Here is a 27,834-nt window from a genome sequence, read left to right as displayed (position 1 = left end):
TGTCTTTACCTGTGTCTAGCTTGTTCTTTTTTTCAGTTTGTCTCTGTAAAACTCTCAGTAGAACTGCCTCCTTCTTCCTCTCTGGGCTGCTCCACTCTCCCTCTCCACTCTACTGTACTGCTCTCCATGGACTCTACTGTGTCCTGTACTGGGCTCTCTCTTCCTGTACTGTCAGTCTCTCATTTAAGTAGCTTCCCTTTCCTTTCCTCCTGAGAGTTGCACATATCCTATTCTGCCAAATCTTTCTCTGATTTGCCATTTTTTTTTTTCTGCCACTCAATTAGACATCACTTTCAAATATGGGTGCTTCCTTTTACAAACTAACTTTACCTTCATTGTTTGGGATTAAAGGTGTATACTAAGGGCGTGTCTGTATTCCAGCCAGAGGGATTAAAGATGTGTGAAGGGCTGAGCCACACCCTAACTAGAAACAGATATCCTGTAACAGGATATTTTATCACAGCAACAGACATGAAACTAAGATCTTCCTGAGGCCTGTTACAGGTCCTCAGGATACAGCTGGCTTTGGATCTGGTCTCCACAGTTCAGAACACTCACCTGAGGCTGGAGTGAACTCAGCGTTCTGGGGCAGGTGACGAGATAGCTTCTGGGAAGGATTTTGCTCACAGAGTTCTGGGCATGCTGGGAATGGCCTCACTCCTCCACTGCTCCAGACCATCTACCTGGAAAGACTAAGATGATGCTGGGTCAAAGTTTTCTCTGTCACTAACCATGATGAGATAGAGACCCAAGTTTCTCACTGAAGGCGGAAGGTATGCCATGGCTTTGTCACCAAAAGAGAAGGTGATTGTAGCTGTGAGCGCTTTAAAAAATCTAAGTGGTTTTCAACTGGGAAAGTATGTGGTTCATTTATGAAAATAAACTTTGAGAATCTTCATAACCCAAGTGTTCCGCTCTGTGTTGTGTGTGTGTGTGTGTGTGTGAGATGCATGTATGTGTGTGGTGTGCATGTGTGGAGTGTATGTGGTTTGTGTGTGTGCAGTGCTCATATGTATGTATCATATGTGTGTGTGTGGTGTGCATATGTGTAGTATATGTGGTTTGTGTCTGTGGTGCATGTTTGTGTATGTGTGGTGTGTGTGGCTCATGTGTGTTTAGTGCATGTGTATGTTTGGTGCATTGTGCAGTATGTGTAGTTTGTGTGTGTGTGGTGCATGTATGTGTGTGTTGTTCCTATGTGTATGTGGTGCATGTGTGTGTGCATTGTGCATGTATGCAGTATGTGGTGTGTGTGTGTGTGTGTGGTATGCATGAGTATAGTATTGTGATTTGTGTGTGTGGTGCATGTATGTATATGTGGTTCATGTGTGTGTGTGTGGTGCATCTGTGTATGTGTGCAGTGTGTGTGGTTTGAATGTTTGTGGTACATGCATGTGTGTGTGGTGCATGCATATATATGTGGTTCATGTGTGTGTGTGGTATGCAAGTGTGCTGTGTTTATGTCTCAAGGTTGATGGCTGGTTTCTTCCTGTTTCGTACTCTATTTTTGAGACAGGAATGAACCTGGGGCTTGATTTGGCTAGATTGGCTGGCTAGCCATCCACACGATTCTTATCTCTGCTACCTCAGCGCTGGGATTGCAGAGGTGCCACAAGGATGGAGATTCAAACAAGACACACCTACAAAGCTGTTCCCTCAGCCTTGTTGTCTGCCTCTTAATGACTTCCTTTAAGTTGTGGACAAGGTGTTCCTGTTTTGTACACACACACACACACACACACAGAGCCTGCTCTGGAATACTGAAGTTGGTGTAACTTCAGTGTAGACAGACACACCAACCGTTCCCGTACACAAGATACCACCACCTGGGTGGCTCTCAGCCATCTGCCTTCCATGGCCATGGACTGGGGATTTGGTGTGTTGGGAAGCTTGCACGCCAGGATCCTCCTTCTGACTGTGTCGGTTTAAGGCACAGCACACTATACCCTTTTATTTATAAAATAGAAGAAAGAAGGGGTATGAGTCACAGGTAAGAGAGAGGTTCTGCCCCTTAGACAATTCCTCTATTTGAATTAGAAACAATGAATGGGGTTTGAGTCTGGGACAGTTACACTGTGTTTGGTGTCTGCCTTCTGGAGACTGGGGATGTAAAGGCACCCAGATAGAGTGTGTAGGTCAGGACTGCCCCACCTTATATAAGGGACTTGAGCTGCTACTAGGGGGAGGGGGTGCACCTGGAGCTCTCATAGATATTGACAGACAGCTGTCCCTTTTTTTCTTTTCCTCCATTGAGCCTAAGGAGATTTCATTATATTAACTGCTTTGAACTTTCCATTCTGTTTAGTCACATTGTTGAAGGATAAGATAGTTTCTTTTGTTCAGGTGCCAAGTCTGCTCCACAGCAGATGGTTTAGAGGAGAGCCTTCCCAAAACGGATTTCAATTTTATAGAAAAGGCAGCGTGAGTCCCTGAGCAGTGCCCCCCCCCAACCTCCAAATTTTCTTTTAACTCTCAAAACAGAATAGAAACAATTCTCAATGCCTGTAACCTCAGCACCAGAAGGCCCAAGAAAACAATATTATTTTATTGGAAATACACAGAAACATTACAGATGTATAAACTATCCAAAATGAATAGTACTTATAAACATTTGAAAAGTATAAACTCTCACGAACACAGTTTATCAAAAATACTTGAGAACATTCAACACATTCATATGGTCCTTCCCACCCCACCCCTGCCACCTCTAAAGCTTTTGAAGGTAAAGATGACTTTACGTTTGGTTCTACTGGTTTTAGTATTCACCCCCTTGTGTTGGGGATCAAACTCAGTGCCTGAGTGCATGCAGAGGGAGCACTGAGCTACATCCCCCCTCTCTAGGGAAAATATTTTTGTTGGAATGGTTCTGCATTGTGATGGAGAGTGGACAATGATGAACTTGCCTTCACATGGATTGTCTAAAATTAATGTGACTGAAACCGAGGAACTGAAGAATTCACATAAACTTGTGCTCAGTGGTTCTCTCTCTCTCTCTCTCTCTCTCTCTCTCTCTCTCTCTCTCTCTCTCTGGACAAAAAAATCATTAACCATTGACCTAGTGGTGAAGTTATAATTCAAAAGGCAAAACCATTTTCTTTACATATTCGCTGATATCCACCAAATAACTCACATCTATACGATGACAAGGCTACGCATTCCAATGCACACGAGTAAGAAACGAGCAGTTTGGAATGTCCCAGAGGGACGCAGTAGACTACTCTTCCTTCAGCAGCATCTTCCCACTCGAGAAAGACTCAGCTGTGGTATTAGATTTATAGTAACACTTTAGTTTTTTAAACTTATATGCTCACCAGCAATCTTTCCAGAGACTTGAAAATATTTGCCAATTTTTTTTGTTTGTTTTTGTTTCTCTATATATGACAACTGATGAAATCTCTCAGTCTTTCTCCTGGGCATATATGTTAACACCAGTTCATTTTCCAAACCAGGACACATCGATTCTTGTGTTCCAGGAATCTTTGACCTGTGCACAACGTACCAAGGGCAAAACTTGACAGCTAAGGTGTCAAGTAACAAAGGACATTTAATAAATGCCTAAAAAAATCAAGATCACTAGAATGGGGAATGGTCACAACCTGAGGAAAGATGTCAAGAGAAATGACTGATGCCCTCACCAAGAAGATACCCCGGGGGAACCCAGTGGGGTTATCAAAGCAACAAGGAAAGCCAGCAAAAGAATTTGTGCAGGTTTCAAACATCCTATCCTTTCAGAAGATAATTTTCTACAAATGTGTTCACAGTTTCTATATCTGCTACCCAAAGTGGGTCAGTGGCAGGAAGTAAACATGTATAGGCCTTGAGGTATCAAGTCATGGGATGCCCATGGATTATCCTCCCTCCCAAACACACAGCGCAGCTAACTGCACTCAACAGTTCCTCTTGCTGAAGGGTCTAAGAGCTTGAGTCTAGAATGAGTCAGAGAAATCAAATACAAAATGTAAATGAGCAAAAGATTCTTCCTGTAGCATGTCTTCAGACTTTTTTCTTCTTTAAAGGAATTTCTCTCTCCCTACACACTTATCAATGATCTGAACTGGCAATGATCTGAATCGGAAAGTGTGGTCATGAGGAATTCAATAGAAAAAAAAGGGCACCTGTTATTGAAAACAGTAGGCTGTGCCCATTCTGAAAAGTTAGAAACTGTTTATAATTTCCTTATTAAGGTGAAAACAGCAGATTTTAAACGAACATTAAAGCTGTAAAAGGAATCTGTTGGTTGTTCTTAGTTTTGGATGACCCACCTTGTAGGAATAAGACCTTTGAGAAAAGTGGAACTTCACATTGTGTAGTGATTGTTTTTACAAAACCTCGATGTCAACAAGAAGAAATCTATGGAGCAGTAGTTTTTCAAAAAGAAGCTGGCATGGTGGTACACACCTTGAACCCAGGCACTGAGGAGATAGACACCAAGGGGTGCTGAACTTGAGGCTAGCCTAGGTCACGTAGCAAGAACATGTCTGAAAGATAAGCAAGCAAGAAAACAAGATGATCAAAAACATCCCACCGCCAAAACACCAAAAAACAAAACAAAGCAAAACACGCCAAAACCAAAAAAACAATAGGAAAAAGGAACAAAATGACTGTTGTAAGTCATTGCAAAGCTCAGTTCACTTGGGATTTCCAGAAAACATGTTTTGCTTACATTATCCAGGTCCATGTTAATAAATTCTCTGACATAATCATGTGTGTGTTTGGGAAAAAGAAAAAAATGTGCCATAAACATTTTAGTCCAGTATGTTCTAACATTTTGCTTATCTGCTGTGTAGTTTAGAAAGAAGGCATTGCAGACCAGAGGTCAATACACCAGTGCTCCCATTTTAGTTTGAATAGCTTGAGATTATGACCCATCAGACAATGGCATCTGAGACTCTGCTCAGTCAGAAGACAGTTAACAGATCTGTGAGTCGCGGAGTCCAAGACCAGGCGGGGATGAAGTTCCACCTGGCAGTGCCAAATCCATTGAGCAGACGAATTATTCTGAGACAAATGGCTTTGGCTTCTGTTGAGCTCAGGGACTGTTTCAGTGGTTTTGAAAACATAAAAGAAAGACACGAATCTTCTAGAAGAAGATTAAACTTGATGTTCCAATTTGGAGGCTTTGCAGAGCAAAGGTTTTTTTTTGCTTGGTCTCCCATTCAGAGGATTTCTACAGTGTTATACATGCTAATGTGCAAATAGACCTTCCAAGAATAAGTATTGCTTTGGATGTCTTGGTTGAAGTTCAAAGTTTATGGCTACTTTGGTCATTGGTCCTGCTAAACAGGGTGATGTCGTCATCATACCCAGAGGCTGAGAAGTCTGTGTTCTCTAATAAAACATAACTGTTCTGATTGCCGTTTGGAGAAAGGGCTTCTTTCTTAGCAGTAGACATGAGTTCACTCCAGGTGATGTTGGTGTTTTTAAAAGCATGTAGGAGGAAGATGCCGTTGATGATGGTGAAGAACCCGCTCAGGGTACCGATGATATCTCCAGCTTTCATGCCATACCACTCCTGGAACAGGATGGCAGAACAAGTGACCACCATGGATGTGAAGAACACGTAATAAATGGGAGTTACCAGGGATGTGTTGAAAGTGTCCAGGGCCTTGTTGAGATAGTTAATCTGGGTGGTCACGGAAAGTGCAAGCATGGTCAACAGGATGAAGAACAGGGGATCCTTGTAAACAGGCTTCCGTTCCAGCAGTTCCTTAATGGCAATTCCCAAGCCTTTGACAGAAGAGACGGAGAACGCTCCAATCAAAGAACAGATTGCAATATAGACTAATATATTAGTCTGTCCTTTCTTTGGGGCCACAATCAAAATCAGCACCAGTGAGATCACAGAGATGATCACAGCAAAGGAAACGAACCCTGTTGGATTAGGAGGAGAAAGAAAGAGTTAGATTTAGGAGATGCTAACAGGACGTCACCTTACCGAGGTACCATTAGTCACCAATTGAAAAACACAGGATTTTAGAACAACCGAGAATAAATAAGCATCATTCTGCTCCTTAGTGATTTCATAGAGCACTCCACAAACACTCTTTGAATCTGGACAATATCCCTGCTGGGCCTGGCAAGTGTAGCCTTTTACATGGTTGCTTAAGGAAGGAGGGGAAAAGATTTGGGCTCATTATAACTCTTTTGTAGCCACATGCCTCACCTCTTCTTGTTACTGTGTAGCAAGGACACACAAACACAAAAACAGATTGTTACTTCTTCCAGACCTTTATCAGGAACAAATCCCATTGCAGCTTACAGCCCACAGCAAGCTTGTAAGATACCTTCAGTGTCACCACAGATTTCTTCTGGTGACCTGCATGCTGGAAATGTCAGCAAGCACTGGCCATGAGGACTGTAAGTTCAGGGCCATTCTGGGCTATATAGTGAGGTCTTATTTTAATAAACCAAACCAAACCAAACCAAAAGCAAGCATATATACATCACAACTTCAGTGTTTTTTCTTTCTTCCTTTTTTTTTTTTTTAAAGGCTGAATCACTGACCTGGATCTCTCAATTTCATTTCCATTTCATGCAAAGATGTGACTTCTCCCTCTTGTGGGGCGTGGATAACCATCACAGTGGACCCCAATATGCTTAAAATGCAGCCTATTTTCCCGTGAATGTTCAAGTGCTCATTTAAAAAATAGGAAGACAATATTGCACTGTTGAGAGAGAAAGAAACAAAAATCACTGGCTCTTCAATCACCTTCTGATTCCCGCAGCAGCTTAGAGGCCACACTGCAGTGTATGTCAGACTAGAATATGCCATGTGATGCTGAGACACCCTGAGTCGTTCAGCAGTGATGGTTATATAATTATATTTTACCACTTTTATTCCTCAGGGGGAGATAGTATAGACATGATATACTACTCAAGTAACTGGAGTGAAAGATATTTTATAGCTCAGTGTCGCCACTAAGCATCCTTTCTCTGAAATGCTTTGATTGGAGGTCTTTTGGGATGTGGTTTATTTGCATATATGAGATCTTTTAGGGCAGGAACCTGAGCTTAAGACTTACCAATGCCTCAAGTGAACTTGAAAAACTTACCCGAGGACAATCTTACACAGTATGTTTGACGGGCTCATGTTTTGATGGAAGTCTGTCACATGAGGTCATGCAGGGAATTTTTCACTTATGGGATCCTATGCAGGCTCAAACATGGTTCAAATTTGGGAGCATTTTTGGCTTTGTGAGTTTTGAATTAGGGATATTCAATCTGTCCATTTAAAATACTGCTGACTGTGAATGTTTCAAAGATACATGCCCTAGGCTGGGGAGATGGACCGTTCAGTAAAGTGCCTGCTACAAATGGATCAATACCTGAGTCTCAGGACTAGGACCCTTGGGGGCCGGGGGGAAGCAAGCCAGTATGATTGTGCATAGTTTTAAAACCACAGTGCTGGGGAGGTGGAGATAAAAGAGTCATAGAGGCTCGCTGTCCATCTAAGCTAGTTTATGTGTCAAGCTGCAGGTCAGTGAGAGATCCTGTATCAAGATAAAAAGGTGTCCTGTGTCTGGGGAATGACACCCGAGGCTGTCCTTTGGCCTTCATCACACACACACACACACACACACACACACACACACACACACACACAAGATATGTACATAGATAGCAGAGTTGATATATAACTAACACAGACCTGTTCAACCATGCAGATTGTCAAATAGTAAAACCCCACCTCCACATTTCTGCCTATCTAAAGCTCCCAATGCTTTGTGCTTCATGACTTGCTTTCAAAATATTCAAGGTTGGTATCTCCGTGGATACCAGGGTATGACATGCTGCAGCAACATCAAGAGGCTGGCTGTGATTCTGGCCCACCAGCCTCCTTCTTTGCCAGTCTCAATTTACCATGCCATTTGACTCCAAGACTTTCAGCGGGTGTTTTTTCAGAGCTGTCCTCTAGTGGTCACTTGTGGGATTGCAGCCCCAGTGAAAAGTATTTTGACTGCTTCATACACATAAACTCTTTTGGTTCTCTCTATTCTATAAAGACAGAAAGGAGAAGTAGGGAGGCCTAGGCAGAATCTTTCTACTAGATACATACACTTTATAGATTCTTTTGTGTGTGTGTGTGTGTGTGTGTGTGTCTGTATACACATACATACATCTACTTATTTATTTGGACAGTAGCGTATGTATACTAAAGTGCTCACATAGAGGTCAGAGGGCAAATTCCAGGAGCTGGTTCTCTTCTTCTACCGTGTGGTTCTGGTGAGTCAACTCCGGTTGCCAGGCTTAGAAGCCAGCACCTTTACCTTTTAAGCTATCTCACCAGCCAGCTGGGAAAGGCTGTAACAGGACGTTACAATAGCCAAGAACCAGCTCCCAAGATTCTAAGGTATTCACAGTAGAAGGAAGATACACCTCTGATCAATCCTTCTGCCAGATGACAACAGAGTCACATCTAACCTATGTTCTCCATGGCTTCAATCCTCAGTGGCTCCACAGTGTCATCTTCTTGAGCAGAACTGCATCTTTGGCGCACAGCTCCCCAAAATGTCCACATATAACATCCTGTGGTATCTCAGGCTCCCTGTGGAGCCCGCCTGCGGTCTCTGTCCACACCCCTCTGCTGGAGGTAGGCTCATGAGAAAGGAGAAGGTCCCTGGCAGCCCTGTGATTGGTGGTTTCTCTGAGTCCTCCAGCTCCCAATTCCAACTTCAAGAGACTGTTCCCAGCTCCCTCCACCTCAGGGTGCAGAGCGAGGGCAGGAGAACTACTAGGCAAGTCTATGCTGGTAAGCTTGTCCTAAAGCAACTCTGAAGCCAGAGTCCAGTCCTCTCCGGACTCCAAGGAAATCCAGGCTTCTAAGCCCTGTGGATTCCTAGCTCCTAGCTTCAGGCAGAGGGGTGGCTCGGCCTCAGTCAGCTGCTGAAGCCTGTCCAGTTCACTGTCTCCGCCCACAGGATATCTGTTCACCTCCAAAACTGTATCTCCCACTTGCAGCCCTGCCCGGGCAGCTGAGCCTCCTGGGGTCACCTGGGAGATGAAGAGACAAGGCCCACTGGCCACACAGCAGAGTCTGAATCCATAGCCACCTCCAGGCCCCGGGTACAAGAAGCATTGGCGGGAGCCAGCAAGGCCAGAAGGCTCAACTGTGTCTTCAGCTGGAAGATCCTTGGTCTCAAGTCGGCCATCCAGGCCCTTCTCCTCCCGAAGCAGGAACCCAAAGCCTTCAGGTCCTTTCTCTATGTTTAGACACCGGGGCTTGGCGGGCAATGCCCAGCCCTCTGCCAGGGGTGCAGCAAGAGGCATTCCCAGTTGGTGACACTGTTCCTCTACCTCCGGCCCTGCCACCAGCAGAGTCACCCGATCTCCACTCTGCCAAAGCCTCCTATTGAGCTGGTTGTATGTGAGCTTCTCCACACTGGCCCCATTCACTTCCAGCAGCCTGGCTCCAGGGGGCACCCCTGCCCTCTCAGCAGCTCCTCCTGCACTGAGCACCAACCAGAAAGGACCTCGACTTCCGTGGGTGACGCTGAAGCCAAAGCCGCCTTCATCTTTTACTACATGGCACAACCGGGGCCTGACCCCCGAGGCTAAGGTAGGACAGAGGAAAGCGTCACTCCCCTGCAGAACACGTGCCACATCATGCACGTGTTGTGCCAAGACCGTCAGCAATACCCGGGGACCGCTGGCCCGGATGTAGCGCACTACCACCGCGTGGTCCTCATGTGCCACAATATTATTGTTCATCGCTAGAATCCGATCTCCTTCCCGGAGACCCTGGCGCTGGGCTGAGGTGCCCGGATCGACCCTGCACACCACATGGTCAGCCTTGCCTAGATGCTGCTGCAAATGGAACCCAAAAGTCCTTTCCTCCTCCTTGCTCAACAGACAGAAGCGAGGCCGGTGCAGGTTCCAGGGATCAGATTGGTCCTGGTCTTCAGCGAGGGAGAGGACAGGATTGTCAATGCCCAGCTTTGGATTAAACTTAAACTTCAGAGTTAACAAGGCCGTGTCCCGAAGATCTGCAGCTGCCTCCATAGTTGGATCACTGACCCAGGACTTAAGAGTAGGGACAAGGTCCACTTTATAGATTCTAAAAAGACTAAGGCAACGAAATGGTGGCCAGGTCACACAAAGAGCTCATAGTTCATCAAACACATTCACTGGAATCACACACAATACAGTGCTGGTTGGGTTTTTGTTCACTTGACACAAACTAGAGTCAGTTGGGGAGATGGACCCTCGATTGAGGAGTTGCCTCCTTCAGACTAACCTGTGGGCATGTCCTTGGTTAATGACTGATGTGGGAGAGGTCAATCCACTAGGACTGTTGCAACCCAGGCCAGGGAGGTGTTCCTGGATTGTTTAAGAAAACAAGCTGGACAAGCTGTGGGGAGCAAGCCAATAATAAGCAGTGTTTCTCCATAGTTTCTGCTTCAGTTCCTGCCTAGAGCTTCAACCCTGGCCTCTCTCAATGGTGTGTGTGTGTGTACCCTTTGTACCCCTAGGTTGATCTTGGTAATGCTGCTTATCTTAGTCAGGGTTTCTATTCCTGCACAAACATCATGACCAAGAAGCAAGTTGGGGAGGAAATGGTTTATTCAGCTTACACTTCCATACTGTTGTTCATCACCAAGGAAGTCAGGACTGGAACTCAAGCATATCAGGAAGCAGGAGCTGATGCAGAGGCCATGGAGGGATGTTCCTTACTGGCTTGCTTCCCCTGGTGTGCTCAGCTTGTTTTCTTATAGAACCCAAGACTCCCAGCCCAGGGATGGCACCACCCACAGTGGGTGGGCCCTCCCTCCTTGTTTATTAATTGAGAAAATGCCTTACAGCTGAATGTCATGGAGGCATTTCCTCAAGGGAGGCTCCTTTCTTGGTGATAACGCCAGCTTGTGTCAAGTTGACACACAAAACCAGCCAGTACATTGTTTATTACAGTAACAAAAATCAAACTAGGACATCCACATACTACAAAACAGGGAATCCTACTACAGGGTACCCAACAGAGGTATCTAGCAGGCAATGGTGGAATTTTAGTAAGTTGAAATGTAGCTTAAACACTATGCCTTTTAAAGTCTTCTGATAACTGTTGCCATTAATCACTATGGCAACAAGAAAGATTCAGGGAAGATTCACAATGTACTCAGCTGAGAGGTTTAAACACACACACACACACACACACACATGCACACGAGCGCACGCACACCACACGTAGACACTGTGTGGCTAGGCTTCTCTGAATCGTCACAAACATAAATTGTTATTACCTTGCAAGTACTTGTGAACAGTGAGCCAAGTGCTCATTAGGTTGGGTTTTTTGTTTGTTTGCTGTTTTGTTTTTTGGTTTTCTTTTTGCTTTTTTTGTATTAACAAGCATTGTCTTACCGTCTTGCAGCCAGTGAGAAAGAATTGCTATCATGGAATGCTGATCTACTGTAATTGCCCAGTAGTAACAATGTATCAATGCTGATGGACAAATGTGCGCTTTATACAAGTTTCACATTGAGACTTGAGAAACTCCTATTTCTATTGCTATTTTTGTAGCTTTCTTAAGTTATTTTTGTAATTTTTTTAAGAGACAAGATTAGATTTTATCTTTGTTTGGGAGGGGGTGTCAAGCTCAAGGCCTTCTGCATATAAGTGGTTTCCTAGCCTAAGAAACAGCCTTTTATGTCTATGTTATAAACGGCTTGCCTCTAAGATTTCAGGAGTCCCAGACATTATTTGGGGCTATCTGGGCTTGGGGCGCTCAGATTGCATTGTTGCTCTCTGTTCTGTGATTTTTTAGCAGAGTGCTTCTCATGGTTTACGGCTGCTGACTATGGTCTGCTGCTGCCTCAGAAGTCAAGCTTTCTGTTGTTCACCTACCTTATGAGAACGCTCAGAGCCCCCAGTGGGGTGACCAAGGTGGCAGGTGCAAAGGCATAAGCGGCAAAGTTTGCAGCCTCACCGGCTCCCACTGGAAAGCAAGCAGAGATATGAACACATGGGATCACAGTTTCATCCAAAGAAATAAGCAAATGGCTCATGCCATCAGCAGACTTCTACATAGAAGCCGCTGCTGAGACCTATTGGAAAGCATTGTCTTACTGCCTCGCAGCCAGTGAGAAAGGATTGCTATCACAGGATGCTGATCTACTATAATTGCCTGGTGGTAACAATGTATCAATGCTGATGGACAAATGTGCGCTTTATACAAGTTTCAACTGAGATTTGAGCAACTTAGATGTTGGAAATGTATTTGGTCAGTCAAATGGCATCTAGTAGAGGTAGCTTTGGAATAGATTGGAAAAGACCCCACTTGCAATCTAACCGCAGCAACAACATCAGCATCTTATAAAATGAGAGGGTTTGTAGGGGATCTGGTGTCTGGGTGGCAGATAGCCAGGAATCCCCACCACAGGCCCATGGCTGGAATTTCTGAATTGGAGATGACCTACAGGCAATTGGTGGTGTCTCTGGAGCTCAAGAAGAGCAGAGGAGCTGTTTGAAAGTCCTAAGGATGGATGCTTACAAGTAATCCTAGCTGAGAAACTTGAGATCTGCACCAAGTACTGTATTGCAAATAACTTTCAGAGTGCAGGAGACTCCCCTCAAGAGCTAGCTTTTGTGTGGAAGCCAGCTTATTCTTAGAGACTGCAATGGGATACGTCTCCAGAGATTGTAGTATTCCACGTTGTCCATGCAATGTGCAAACACATAGTGGAGAGAGAACACAGAAGAGTATATTCCTTTTCTTTGAATACCCAGCATTAGAGCTTTACCATAAAGACAGATCTAAATTTACAGACCAATTAGGAGACTACTCTAATAAACAAACAAACAAACAAACAAAGCAAGCCGTGGTACCCTTTCTAGACTATTTAGTTTCCTTTGGTGATTATTATATTGAGATGGTTTCTATTTTTATAGATGTTGTTCTACACAAATTTTAACTTCATATGCTAATAGCCAGATAGCACCCCAGTGTAAGTTCTTATCCATACGATCACAAGCTTTTTTTCTCTTGGTATACATGGCATTGTAAATATAGCCATACAATTTTCTCCTTAGATTTTCATTTTAAGATTTGTTTTTACTCCATGTATGCAAGTGTTGGCAGTATGTATATCTGTGCATTTTGTGAGTGTCTGAAGCCCATGGAAGTTAGAAGAGATGGTCAGGTCCCCTGGAACTGGAATTGAAGATAGTCGTGAGCCTCCGTGTGGGTGCTGAGACATGAACTCGGGTCCTCTGCAAGAGCATCAAGTGGTCTTAACTATAGAGCCATCACTCCAGCCCCTGTATTTTCCTTTGGAAACATGAGGGAAGGCTGAGGAGATGCAAGTAAGACATGAACACAGAGTAAGAGAATCACTAAGAGAATCAGTCAGATCATCTTTACTAGAACCTTCCCAGGGTAGGCCAGTCAACTTTTACTCAGCAAATGAATATGAAAACACCTTAAAAAATAGAAAGGGCTCTGCAAATTTCAATATCAACCCTTTTAGCTCCCAACATTTATTAGGGAAAAGGTACTCGAGATGCTTCTTTTTAAAAATTAAAAAAAAAATGAATTTTTTTATTTTATGACGGGTGTGCTCACATGTATGTCTGTGCACGTGGTGCCTGTGGTACTCAGAAGAAGGTTTTTGACCCCCTGGGACTGGAGTTATAGATGGTTGTGGGCTGGCACGTGCTGGGACTCCCAACAGCCTGCAAGAGCAGCAAGTGATCTTAACTGTCCAGCCATCTCTCTAGCCCTCAGGTTTTGTCTTATAATAGGATTTTTTTTTTTTTCCAACATTGAAATCAGTGACTTGGTTTTGGAAAATATGGAGGCTTTAGGGTTCTGGGTACAGAGTGCTGAGCTATAAGCCATGTGAAGCTACTTGATGATGTCCTGCTCTTGGGAGACTTTTACCTGGCATTGAAGCAAGTTTGTGGGAGATAAGAGAGAGAGGTGGGGAAGTCAGGGAGAGTGGCAAAGCAGACAGCCTGCCTCTCAAGAGGACATCATATTAGCGTTTGAGAAGTGCTTCCAGTCTGCTTCTATCCTAGAGTCCTGTTAAACTCCCCCCCCCCCCGCCCCGTTTACCCCAGTATCAATAGCCAAAGAATTGATTTTTTTGTTTTTTTTTTTTAATCCATGCTTGGTCCTGATAAGGAAGACACACCCATTTCCAAGAGAATGTGCAGTCAGGATAGCCAAAAAAGCCAAGTCAGAACTCAGAAGAGGGGCTGGAGAGATGGCTCAGTGTTTTAGAGCACTGGCTGTTCCTCCTGTCCCTCTAGAGGATGGGGTTCAGCTCCAGCACCCACAGGGTGGCTCACACAATCTGTAACTCCAGTTCTCCACGAGACGTCCTCTCCTGGCCTCTGCATGCACTACATGCACAGGGTACACAGACAGCCACACAGGCCAAACACTCATGCAACACAAAATATAAATAAATAGATGAGGAAAAAAAGAACTCAGAAGATCCAGGAGGGAAGATATTTCTCAATTCTCTGGGGAAACAGGAGAGGTTTGTGATATAAAATATAATATTTGAAACACTAATGCCTTCGTTTGCATTCTGGGAAAGCACAGAGCGGGCCCTGTCCGAAGAGTGAAATAACTCTTTGTAGATAAATGGATGCAGTAAGTCAAGTCACCACAACCCTTTTCAGATGTAGGGCCATCCTCCACAGGAGGGAAGAGTTACTGAGCATGAAAAGTCACGTGCTTCATACTTACTTGATAGCAGTCCTGCCCACCACAGCCATTCCTTGAGGTAAGAATGTCCGCCTTGCCCTGGGAAATACCAAGAACAAGAATCAGGCTTTCACCCCAGGAGATGAGGGTAGAAGCCCAGACTCCCAGGAAAGGTGTTAAATAAAGCACGAAGGAAAAGACCAGGCTTCTGGTCACCCGTCTTCTCTAAGTGAGAATACGAGACTACTCTCTGTTCTTTCCCAAGGTCTTTTCAAGCTTTCTGCTACCTTTGATTTCTATGACTTCTACGGAAAAGTTCCTTTGACTTGTATGAAATTTTACTTAATCTTCAGGTTCTCCAACAAGGTCAGTTGGCAGTACAGGCATAGGGCACTGTAAACTCTAAGCTTGTTTCAGCCACAGTTCGAAATTAGAACCTAAACCGTAGCTTGCAGCTGAGGCTGGTCCTAGAGGGAAAAAGATAACTCACATGGAAGCCTTTGAGACTTTGGGAGAGCCAATGAAAGAACGGCAAGACTCAGACGGTGGACTCCGCTTATCCTTCACTTTGACAGACTGAAAAGAACAAGTTTTTCTGAAGCTGCCTGCAGTCATCTCGCCGTGAGCGACCTGTGACCTGAATCACTGCAAACATGCTGGCTATAGACAATGGAATTTCTCAGTCCCTAACGGTTTTGTTATAACTCAACTAACCAGGACACATAAGCAATAAAGATGATCTTGCAAGGTAGTTTATTTCCCTTCCTTAGTATTTTCTCCTTATAACAGCAGTTGTCACACCGGATGTCTGCACCTCTCACTTTTGTTCTCTTTTTCGTGCTTTGCCATTATGCTAGGGTGTTTTCTTATTGCCTGCAATTGCTCTTTATATATTAGGAATTCTATACCACTATATCCTGTACTTCATAGCTCTCTCCACCACCAAGATCATCTAATTGTTTAGTTTCAAGTAAGTTATTTCCAAAGAGGATGTCTGTGTGTGACCTATTTTATCCATCCATTCAGAGAATCTCTTAAATTACATAGAATACCTTCTTCCTTTACCCAGAACAGATTTATGCTTAAGAAGACTTTATTTCAAGTTCAAGGAATCTGGCATGTGTTTTGCAAAGTGGTAAAAAGTAGAATTCTCACTGGTTTTCTCTCTACCTTTCCCCAATTTTATTTTTCCTCAACACTTTTAATTTAATAATTCATTTTTTCTTCACTGGTCTGAAATACTACTTTTAAAAGTTATATATTAGCTGCTACATGTAATCTCTTTCCACTTGTATGTCTTCAAAAATCCCTTTTTATTTAAATTCCAGTACCAAATTGTTTTCACTAAGACCATATATTTTCTGATAGAGCAAATCTCCCCACCCATTGCTCCTTCAGAAACTTGTTTACATTTGTAGGCATTTCTTTTCCCATATTGACCTAGGAAAATACTTGAGTTTCTTATGCTATGACACTTCACGAAAATGAATGTGAATGCGTAGGTAATACAGTGAGACAGGCTACTCAGTGTTGGAAATGCCACTATACAAAGTGGGATGCTACCATTATCCATTCATTGACTCACCAAATATTTGGTGGGTGCCAAACACTGTGAGCGCATGGTTTGTGAGCCTACTATCAATAAACAAGTAAACGTGCTGACTAAACAATACACACAACACAGGAAACTGGCCCAACGATAGACACTGAAGGACAGTGGTGAAGGAGACCATTCTAGAGTGGTGGACCACGGCAGGATTCAGTGGGATGAGTCAGCTGGATGAAGGGCAGGGGGAAAAGATTTTTGTGGCAAGGGAAGAGCTTTTAGGGTAGGAGGGAGCATGCTCTATTTCAAGAGCCCTAGTGAAGACGCGGTTGGATGTGTTCCTCACCTGCTCTGGTGATGCCCTTGTCGGCCAGTTGCAAGAGACCCTTCTTTTTGAGTATGAAACTTGAGCCAATGAAAACGCTGGAGCTTATGGCCAATACCAAGCCCACATACAGATTGTATTTGTTTTCTACACTTGCTGAAATGCTGAAGTTGGTTTTGGAGGAATTCAGGTTCGTGTAGACGACAGGATAAGGCAGCGACTGTGACACATTTGTGATCTCGCACGAAGCCCGGGAAGAGTTGGAGCAGACCAGCGACAGCACATACCCTGGTAAAAAAGAAAGATGAAGGGGATGGTGAGAATGCACGGGAGCTGTGCAAACGCATACTCCTCTCTGCCAAAGAGAGACTTGAGTGGATGGAAACACATTTCTACTGTAAACAGGAACCCCCGCCTAAGAGATGGTCCACAGGCCAACAGACACTTTCAACGAAGCTGTCCCACATTTTAAAAACGATTTAAAGATTATTTAGTTGTCATTGTTCAAAGAGGAGAGATTTCACACGAAAGTTCAGGTCCTCTGATAAACCCAGCGACCTGGCAGCCTGTGGGTCTTGGTTTCAGTAAGGAAGCGGCCTGCTGGAAATGGGAGTGCTCGCTTAGGTCTGCCATCACCATAATATCCCCACCCCCACCCATCCCACTTCTCATGATCAGTCTGCCTGTCTCTCAGAAAGCAGAGCTTGTGACAGGCGGGTGGAGAAGGCCACAGCAATGCCACTGGCCTATAAATTACCCCTTTATAGGAGATTTAGCTGGCCCAGTCATGGGGTATGAACTGTGCATTCCAGAAAATTCATTAAACTTTAATTTTGCATACTGCTTAGCCCAAAGAAAATCGCTTCTCAGTTTCTCAGTTTAACTAATGGACTTGCTCCTGAATGAACAGAATTTTTGTAGAAAAACAAATTAAACATCAGTAGGCTTTAACAAGAATAAGATTTTAGTAAGAATGCAAAACCAGTAGAACAGACCCTTTCTGTGCATTGGACTTTTTAGGCAAAACTCTAAAACATGAATGAGAGACATGTTACACACCACGAGAAACTTCTGATAGCCCAGCCCCTGAACAGCTAACCAACATGGTGACATTGTGACTAAATCTTCTACTTTCTCATCTTATTTCCTTTCTTAAAAGTCAAAGTATCCCAACATCACTTATCCTGAACAAAAACAGACAAAGGTAGATCATGGAATTCAATGAAAAAAAAAAAAACAAAATCCACTGTGGTGAAGAGTCTCTTAGAGGGAGAGCCAGTCCCAAGTGATCCTCCAGGACACATATCCAGGAGAGCAACACTAAGGGAGCCCAGCAGGCTGTATTCATACATTTATATGTATAATAACTAAAATAAATATTTGAACAGACCGTGAAGTTAAGAAGGAATGGTGTGGGACAGAGGGGAAGTTGGAGGGAGGAGAGGGTACTGCCAGTATAGTACTCACATAGGAAATTCTCAAAACTAATCAAAAAGGAAAAGAAAAAAACGTAAAAACAAAGCTAAAACAAGCAACAGCACTCTGATTTAACATCCCCGATCCCGAGAAGGTATACTAACACATCACTGACAGTGTCTGAAACACTTAGCAAGGAGACTTTCCGTAACTGATCTCAAACATTTCTTATTTCATTTATCTGTGTCACTTAAAGAGGAATTGGCTTTACTTGAGAGATATAGAACCGATTCTGAGTAAAAACTTTTAAATATGCCAAGTGAATTACATTACCTAAGGGATTTCTAAAAAATAAAATAAAATAAAATAGAGAAATGCTCTACAATGTTGTCTTAAAAGAACAACCATGAATGTTCATAGTAGTGAGGTAGCCACAGTATTCTTACCTTTCCCCGTGGGCATCTCACCTAAACCCAAGAAATGAGCCAGGCATGTAATCCAGTCACTTGGGAATGAAGCTCCCAATTTTGAGGTCAGCCTGACTTACAGGAAGAGACAACAGAAAACAAAACCGCTAACCAAAGCAACAACAACAATCAGATGGAAAGCCAGCCTGAGCAGTTTTGTTAGTTATGATCGCGATTGCATTCATTCCCAAGAAAGCTTTGAACTGAACTTTCCACTGAATGCACGCTTGTCCTTCACTACGAGCTTAACATAACCCTTCCAGAGCTTCATCTCTGAAATCAGGGTGGGTGGACCTCATTCCAGACAAACAATATGCCCTCTAAGCAGCTGAGGAAGCAAAAAAACATTTCCTACACGGCAGGGGTGTGGGGACAGCGGTGCTAAGGGAACACAAGTCATCTTGTTTGCATTTCCCAAGTTCTCTCAAGACTGACATGAAGCCTGGGAGTTTTATGGCAGGAAGAATAATAAAAACCTTGCTTGGTTATTGACCTTAGAACTTAAATCGTTTTATGCTCTGGGAGTGTATTGGGGAGGAAAGCCCACGGAGGCTGTGGCTGGAGGAGGAGGAATGAGGGTTTGGAGGGACCCAGGGCACAGGGAAGAGAAGGGCAGGGCAGACTGTGTGGGCAGAGACCCTGGAGGGTTTTGGAGGATGCAAAGCAATCTCTAATCAGAGTGTCTCATGATTCCAAGAAGCAAAGTATTAAAGGACTTGAAGCTAGACTTTACTCCACTCTGAAAGTCTGTAACAGTCATTTAAAGATTGTACTAGACAGTCATGTTGAAAGTGAATACAAGGGTGTATTTCTGTCAGCAGAGAGCTTGCTTAACTTCTTTGTTGCTATTGTTCTTTAAATATGAAGTAAAAAACGGCAGATATGTGTCACTTGTAAAAAAAAATAAATAAATCATTCGTTTTAAGAAATATTACTCCTTACAAATGATGCTGACCCTGGATTCTCTTTAACACTTCACTCCTTAGAAAAGTGATTTCCTGGCTGTAGTGCCAAAGTTGGGTAACTGGAAATTGGTGTAGCTAAGCAACCCAAGTCAGTCTTTTTATTTCAGAAAATGATAAACATAACATAAGCCAGTAAAGTCTTAAAGTTCACAGAAAGGCGAAACACTTTCATCTCTCAAAGCTACGTACACCTACAGAGTGTCGTTTAATTGTACAGTTTATGGCAGATTATCTGATCGCTGGGAAGTCTGTGATTGAGCAAAGCTTCATCTTAATTAGGGAAGCACAGCAATGCAATCCCAGGTTGAAGACAACAACATTGTCTGACCATCTTGTCTTCTGTGGTTGATGAGTCTTAGCCTTCCTGTGATTGGTACATGGTTCTTCTCCTCGTGTAGTTTGGATGTTAGATGTCCAAGAAAGCCCTGATCCCTAGATGGTACTTCCAGGAGATAGTGGCATTGTCAAGTGGTGGGGTCTAGTTGGGGTGGGAGGGCCTTTGGGTCAATGGAGGTGTGCCTGCCTGGGGGTGGAGGGAAGGATTATAGAACTCTGTCATTTCCCTCCCTCTTCCATGTGGAGGTGGGCAGATTAGTCCTACTGTGATGTGCTGCCTCACTGCAGCCCCAAAGCAATGGAGTAACAGGCCCTGTGCTGGAACCTCCAAAATTATGAGCCACAATGTATCCTTTTCCTTTATTAACTGATTCTCTTACTGCATTGGCTCTTTCACCGGTATTAAGAAGTCTGATGAGGTGATCTGAATTCAAACTTCAACATGCTTATATGGTTGGCTTTTCTACCTCCTCTTCCCTCAGAGGTCCCATACATTCCAGGTTGGCTTTAAACTTGCCATGTGATCAAGCGTGACCTTGAACTTCTGATCTCTCTATCACCCACCTTCCAAATGCAGAGAATACAGGCATGCACCATGATACCTTGCTTATGGGGAGTTTGGGATCAGCCTGGGGCTGTGTGTGTACTTAGTAAGTACTCTGCCAGATGAGCAACGCCTCTAGCCTGAGTTTGCTCTCTTGCACATCTGTAACTCTCAAGCTGCTGCTGGCCCTTCAACCTGAGGCCCACTCACGAAGAAAACACAGAGAAGACCTGGGTACACAGGTAGCAACAAGTCCTAGGCTGTCTTAGTTAGGGTTTCCATTGCTGTGACGAGACACCATGACCAGGGCAACTCTTATAAGGATGACAGCATTTAATTGAGGCTGGCTTACAGGTTCAGAGGTTCAGTCTGTTATCCTCAAGGCAGAAAGCATGGCAGTGCATTGGCAGGCAGGGTGCTGAAGAAGGAGCTTAAGAGTTTCACATCTTGTTATGAAGGCAAACCAGGAAAAAAGACTGGCTCCCAAAGGGGGTTGGAGGAGGGTCTGAAAGCCCATCCCCACAGTGACACACTTCTTCCAACAAGCCCACACCCCCTAATAGTGCCACTCTCTGGGCCAAGCAAATACAAACCACCACATAGGTATATATACAGCCTGAAGCAAGAACCCAGTCCAGTCCACCCTCAGCTGACCTCAAGACACATAGATAGGAATAAGAGAGTACAGCTACCTATTTCATTGACATAGAAAATCTTTCTGGCCACCACAATTCATTCTGCAGCTGTGAGCTGCTGTCAACCAGGTCACACCTTCCTGGGTTGGTCTCATTGACTCTGTTGTAGTTTTCCATGCCAATTAAATAAAGGCTCAATTCCTGCCAACCCTAAATGTTAAAACCCAACATGCTCAGAAACTTGCTCATCTCTGACCTAACTTTCACTGCATTCCTCTTGTCTCATTCATCCCTCAAGCAGCACAAGCTACACTTTCATTCATTCATTCATCCACACAGTTACTGTCTTCTAGCTGCTGTGAATGTCTTAGACGCCGAGGGCTCAGCGGTGAACATAAATAACTCTCTTGTATTCTAATGGGAAAGGGCTAGAGACATGAACCACGTAATACGTTTAAATGCCCAGAAAAGCAGCAAAGCCTGCATACATGTACATGTACTTATACATGTACAGTACATATACATAATTTGAAAGCAGGATTAGGTAGAAATCTCTGTTACATATAAAAGACAAAATTCAAGGCAGACGTACGCGTGAGCGGTAAAGGTGTTGTCAGTGGGGTGGAGGGCAGGAAGGAGATGGAATAAGATGTAGTCACAGAGCAGTTGGGACAAGATCAGGTAAGATGGGCTGGTAAAAAAAAAAGAATGACCAAGGTCCTATCCTGTCATCCTCCTTCCCAAAGCTCTACAATGGCTTTCCTTCACATTCAGAAAAAGGTGAGTCCACCCACCCCATACACAGGCTCCCACTTCCTCTGTTCTGTAGAATCTTACTAGGTCCCGCTCTCTCCTCCGTAGTTGTGTTAAACTCGTTCCTCCTCACCTTACCGCTTTGACAGTGGCTATTATTTAGCCCTTTACAGTGTTGACACACATAGTGAGCTGCTTCTTGGTACTGAAAAGCCTCCTCCTGGGTGGAGGTTGTAGCTCTGTGGCAGAGCACAGTATGTACACGTCCACCATACTTCCTCACATGGCTGCTCTCTGCAGTCCCAGTCAGAAGAAACCTTCAATTCCCTCACAGCCAATGACCCTATTTAGTGCACCCGACCAATCACAATTCTTCTTGCAGCTTACAAAACAGTTGTTGAAACTCATACCACCCAAGGTGTTAGCTAAGCTATTTATTTGCTCACAGGAGAGTCAGCTCCTCTGGGAACTGGTGAGGTAAAGGTCAACAGGACAGGCAAACAGAGCAGATGGTTTAAACGAAAGCACAGCAAGCTAGAATAAACAGAGAAGAAGGATACATCGTGTACGCCGATTTGGAGCGGAATAAGTGTTAGCCATAAATTAGAACAGATTTGGAACAAAATGAGACCTTTGGACATCACAGCAGGCAGATAGATGTACGTGTAAGCTCTCATGCAGAGCTGCTCATTATTTCAGTTAACCAAACAGAATTGAGGGCCAACGGTGTAGCTCAGAGGGACAGCGACAGCCTGGCATGGGGAGGCCTTAGTTTGATCCCCAGAACTTCCAAGCCAAATGAACTGCAATGGAAAACTCCCACCACCGCAGCCTGTGCAACAACCACAAAAAATGCTTCAAATCTTTACACCGTGAAGATGCTGCTAGTTTAAACCCCTCTGCCATCTTTTGTTGTTCTTGGTTGGTTGGTTACAGGGTTTCTCTGTATAGCTGTGACTGTCTTGAAACTCTGTGAACCAGGCTAGCCTCCAACTCAGAGATCTGTCTGCCTCTGCCTCCTACCTGCTGGAATTAAAGGTGTGTGCCACCTCTGCTGCCTTAGGGCCTATCTTTAAATCTTCTTTCTTTAAAGGGCCCGAGGGAGTGGGGAGGAGCTTGGAGGATGTGGGAGGAGCAGGGAGTGTCAAAGGACTGCTGGCCCCGGTGTTTCCATAACTAGGCTCTGTTTTCACACTTTACCATCTGTAAGAAAGGTTACTCAAATTTTCCTCTTGGGGAAAAGTAAAAAGGAAGCCAGGTAATGTGGCGCTCACTCTGAATCCAGTGCTGGGAGCAGAGGCTGGTAAGTCTGCAAGTTCAAGGTTAGCCTGGTCTGCAGTGAATTCCAAGCCAGCTAAAACTATGTAGTGCGACCCTGTCTCAAAACAAAACACCCTAAAAGTGAATAAATAACTAAACAAATTTTTTTAAAGATTTATTTATTTATTATATGTAAGTACACTGTAGCTGTCTTCAGACACTCCAGAAGAGGGCGCCAGATCTCGTTACAGATGGTTGTGAGCCACCATGTGGTTGCTGGGATTTGAACTCTGGACCTTCGGAAGAGCAGTCGGGTGCTCTTACCCACTGAGCCATCTCACCAGCCCCATAACTAAACAATTTTAAATGAAAATGCAGGAAAGGAACTTAAACGTTCCAGTAACCTTCCATGCATACTTTTAAGTTTTTAAAATCATTTATAGTTCCTACTAAATATTAGGCTCAACAACCTACTGCTAGTACACCACAGTGTTTCCTGATAAGCTTTTAGTGGAGAATTTTATTCTGTTTTGGGGAGTTAGATGTTTTTTAAGTAGTGCTTAATTTTGGCACGCAAGAAATCTTTTAGGACTTAGAAACATACCTTGTGTTTTAGTCTGAAGACATGGTAGAAATCTGTCAGAGCATTTGATAAACAGATATAGTTTACGTAGAAAATCAAAGTGTCTTAGTAGCAGAAACTATCACCATTTCACGGATTTTGAGAAATGCCTATCACATGTATTTTTTGGAAGAGTGATGTGTCCAATGCTAAGAAACTTGTCATGCCTCAGAGGCCATAGGGGTGGACGTGGGGCATTGTGTCAGTCCCGTGTCTTTGATGATGTAAGCAAAAGTGAATTCCAGCAGCTCTGGAGACGGAATCTGAAATCAGCATGGCCTCAGAGTTGGGCTCCTGGTGACAGCCTCCCCTTCCCCGTGTCTTCTTAGCATGAGCTTTCAGGCCTCTTTCATACACAGCCACTTCAGGTTGGACATCTGTATTAGTCAGGGTTCTCTAGAGTCACAGAACTTATGGGTAGTCTTTATATAGTAAGGGAATTGGTTGTTGATTTACAGTCTGTAGTCCAACTCCCCAACAATGGTCAGCAGCAACTGTGAATGGAAGTCCAATGATCTGGCAGTTGCTCAGTCTCACAAGGCAAGCAGGCAAAGAGAGATAATCTTCCTTCAATGTTCTTAAGTAGGTCTCCAGTAGAAGGTGTAGCCCAGATTAAAGGAGTGTACCACCACACCTGGATCTGGGATTTGCTTTGTCCCAGACTAACCTTGAATTCAGAGATCTCCAAGCCTCACCTCTGTCTCCAGGGACTAAAGGCGTGTACTACTTTGCCTGGGCCTAAGCATTTCACGGCCACTATGCCTCAAGATCTCCAGGGCAAGATCCAGGTCAGAAACTTGTGTTTTCTAGCCTCAAGATCTGGATCACAGGTGAGCCTTCTAATTCTGGATTGTAGTTCACTCCAGATATAGTCAAATTGACAGCCAGGAATAATCACTACAGCATCCATCGTCAAAAAATTCCAAATGCTACAAGATAGATGCTTTGGTGCACTGATAGGACATTACTGAACAAGTCCACATCAGGAAACTCAGTTTTATCTAAAAATACTTCTGATCCTAAGCATTTTGCATGAAGGATGCTCGGGATGTAGTTTCTTGCACGATGGCTCCTGATCTTATGATCAGTTATCTCTCTGAGGCTCCATTCCTCACTCCAGCCACACTGGAATAAAGGCTGTAATGTGAATTCAGCAAGGATGCACCATCCAAAGTACTGTATGCACCTACAGGTGAAATACAGGCCCAAAGAATGCCATGTTTCATTGAACACTAACTATGAAGCCATTTTAAGTTCTCTGGTTCACTTTCTGTATCTGTAAAAATGGAAACCAAAACTACAGAATTTAGTTATGCAGGGGTGTGAACGGATATGTTCTATATGAATGTTTTGAATTTTCAAGATAATATGCGTGTGTGTGTGTGTGTGATACACATATCAGTATAGAAACATAAAAGAAGGATACAGCCAATTCTGAGACACTATTCCTCAATTGCCTCATCTTAAACTTTTCTAAAGTTATTTTTGTCTTATGTATAATAGGTGTTTTGCTTGTGTGTATGTCTGTGCACCACATACATGCCTGGTGTCCTCAGAGGTCAGAAAACGGTGTCCCAGGTGTTGGCTGTTAAGTCTGGCATTCTGTTCCCCCAGGGCCGTGTTTCCTCTGCTAATAAAAGCTGTTTTGGCTGTTGGAGTTGATTTGAGTTCTGTTAGAACAGTTGCAAACAGTACTGAAACCAAATTAGAAAAAAAAAAACTTTCTGTGTATTTAAGTTTGTCTTTTTATTTTGAGATAATTTTGGGTTATAAGATCTTTTGAAGTATTCAGTCATGGTTTTAAAAGTCGAAATCAAAGTACTACTGTAACTTTTGGGGGGCATTTTATGAAACTACTTTATTCTCAGACTCCGTGATTAGCTCATCATTTTGATCTCAGGTAGATTAAAAACTTTCTCTAAAGGATCTGGGCCACCCAATCTGCAGACCACCTACAGCTTCAGTACATTGACTGTTAGACTTTGTCACAGCTCTACACTCTCAAGTCAAATGACTTCTCGGGAACATCCCGTCATCGGGGTAGTAAACAGATTGGGAGTGCTAGCATTGAAGGCCAGACTGATGACAGTCCTTTCCTAGGACCTAGGCCAGTGCTCGGCTCACAGGATTCTTGTTCATCACCTCAAACAAATCAAGGAAAACCAGACTCCATTTAAGACCCGCCAGGGTTCTGCCCTGTAGATTTCCTGAGGTAACCCAGGGCTACCTACTCTGTCACCAAGATTTCTTCCCACTTTAGAGAGGAAGAAAGAGAGCCAAGTGGATACTCTAGGGCTAAAACCTAGTCTCCTACTACTGAAAGTACAGATTGGCCTCTCCCATCCTTCCCAGTACCTTCCTGCACGGTTAATCATCAGGTGACACAGAGCTCCAATACTTCTTGTAGTTACTAAATGCATGAGCAAAGCAGGAAAAATATCCAGAGGTCAAATGAGTGGGTGCAATCTGCTCTCAGATCCTTGAACAAACAAGGGTAGGGTACATTAGTGACGATCTGACTTGGCGGCTCCAGAATTATTTAGAAAAGGGACCAACTGCCATTAAGAAGATGACTGTCTAGGAAACAACCCTAGACGCAGCTGCCTTAGGAATCACCGGTCTCAATGTGGGGATAGTTTGTGAATTGTTGCACATTTTCTTTTACACACCTCTCCCCTTTCTTACTAGCTGGGATTTGATGAGTCCTCTCTCTTCTTCTCTGCTCTCTCTCCCCTCTTTTCTTTCTATTCCCTCGTTAAGTTATAAGCTGGAAAGGCCAAGAAGCAAGGACACGAAGGTTGTTGCCAGGAACTTCTCAAAAAGTGGTTTTCAGTCTCGTTCTTGACCCCTTTGGGAGGGGGGGTGTTCAAATGATCCCTTTACAGGGGTCGCATAGCTGATATTTGTTTTATGATTCATAACAGTAGCAAAATTACGGTTATGTTGTAGCAAAGAAATCATTTTATGGTTGGAGAATCTCTACAACACGGGGAGCTGTAGTTACATGGTCCTAGCATTAGGCTGGGAACCACTCACTGTAAGGCACAGGTCTTACCAGACAGCTTCTTTGAGTCCTTAGCAAGTAGGTTAGAAATGACCTTTGCCCTGACGCCAGTGGGGATTAAAAAAAAAACAAAAAAAAAAAACTCGATGATTTCGTTTGCAATGCACATTTCCCAAAGTTGCCCCACCTTTCCCCTTACTTCCATTCAGTTTTCTCTGACCTTCTGTGTAGAGACTGCAGAACATCTGGCAAAGGTCAAGGGGCGGGGCCCAGGGATTTTACCAGGCAAGGTGTGGGCTGGAAATCCCAGTCTGACCCCGAGGAAGAACTAACAAAAGAGCACTCCCAGTTCTCTGTTGGGGGTAGTCACCCTACTCAAAGGATTGCCCAGTAAGTCATACCTGAGCGATCTCTCCGTGGGACTCAGGCACAGTGTGTTCAGGGAGCCGTGTGGGAAGCCCACGGGATCCCCGGCACGCCCTCTGCCTGGCATGAACCTTGTACTCCGGAGTTGAGGCTGAGAAACCTCCTCCTGGATCAAACCCTGGAATCTGCCCTCAGCAAGCATCCCGAATTTCCCTGCCACACACTCAGTATGACGTAATCAACATTGGGCCAGCCCGGGGACTAAGTGGGCGTCACTTCTGTCCTGCTCCTACTTGGGCTTCCCCACAGAGTCTGGAGTGCAGTGGGCACAGCTAAGTATTTACTGTCCCGTTGGTGGGACAGCCCACTGGACGACTGGGATACTAAATGACTAGAAGACCGCGCGTTAAGAATCCGCACATTTTTCTAGTTTTATCTTGAGACCACGCATCTGGGCTCCCAGCTACCCAAGTGACCTAAGTGTCCCACCGCTGGGACTGACACTCACCTTCGTGGCAGGGCTCTCCGGGTGGCAGTCTCAGCTGTACCCCCATGGCCTGGGGACCGGGCTTCCTCTGGGCTAGCAATAGTTTCTCACACACCAGTGTCCCGGGACCCGCGTTCGTTCCGGCAGAGCGGTGGAGTCAGCGAAGGGTGTGCGCTGCCTCCGCCCCCGTGGCAGCCTCAGCCAATGAGAGTGACTGGGTGGGGCATGGGGTGGTTTGAGGCTCATTTTCCGCCCACCGCTCGCTCATCGCCGCTGAAGTTCCTTCAGTCACGGTGTCTGCAGGGTGGACCCGGAGCTGCACAGGTGCTTAGTCCAGAAACACCTGTCCAGGAGGAGATGAGGTTACAGCGTGGATGCTGCCGAAGCCACTCGGGGAATTTAGTGATGGAGAGGCTGTCCCGAGGCCCCCTTCTGGTTGTCCTGGAGCAGACGAAGTGCTGGCC

The 27,834-nt window shown here is 44.4% G+C and overlaps 1 protein-coding gene and 1 pseudogene across 1 annotated transcript; both read right to left on the bottom strand.

The window, feature by feature from the left end:
• Positions 1-2,499: 2,499 nt before the first annotated feature.
• Nipal1 (NIPA like domain containing 1) lies at positions 2,500-27,531 on the bottom strand. The gene is made up of 6 exons (XM_021162633.3): positions 27,392-27,531; positions 16,537-16,803; positions 14,687-14,743; positions 11,836-11,926; positions 6,505-6,665; positions 2,500-5,871 (listed from the first exon to the last, which is right to left on the bottom strand). Exons 1-6 carry the CDS (start codon positions 27,435-27,437, stop codon positions 5,243-5,245), a joined length of 1,251 nt encoding a protein of 416 aa, XP_021018292.1. The 5' UTR covers positions 27,438-27,531; the 3' UTR covers positions 2,500-5,242.
• Positions 6,676-11,821, bottom strand: LOC147005159 (Na(+)/H(+) exchange regulatory cofactor NHE-RF4 pseudogene; annotated as a pseudogene).
• Positions 27,532-27,834: the final 303 nt, after the last annotated feature.

This window comes from Mus caroli, unplaced genomic scaffold, assembly GCF_978045245.1.
Source record: "Mus caroli unplaced genomic scaffold, Mus_caroli_1 scaffold_4, whole genome shotgun sequence".
Lineage (NCBI taxonomy): Eukaryota > Metazoa > Chordata > Mammalia > Rodentia > Muridae > Mus > Mus caroli.
The sequence above is the reverse complement of the archived record's forward strand: the minus strand, read 5'-3'. Positions and strand labels throughout refer to the sequence as shown.

What these genes read in the sequence shown, in the direction of transcription:
- Nipal1 (XM_021162633.3), bottom strand. Translation starts at nt 27,437, where the DNA reads ATGGGGGTACAGCTGAGACTGCCACCCGGAGAGCCCTGCCACGAAG. An exon ending in CGGAGAGCCCTGCCACGAAG is followed by an intron (nt 16,804 to 27,391) that starts GTGAGTGTCAGT and finishes CTTTTTTACCAG; the next exon opens with GGTATGTGCTGTCGCTGGTC. An exon ending in CAAGGGCATCACCAGAGCAG is followed by an intron (nt 14,744 to 16,536) that starts GTGAGGAACACA and finishes GGTATTTCCCAG; the next exon opens with GGCAAGGCGGACATTCTTAC.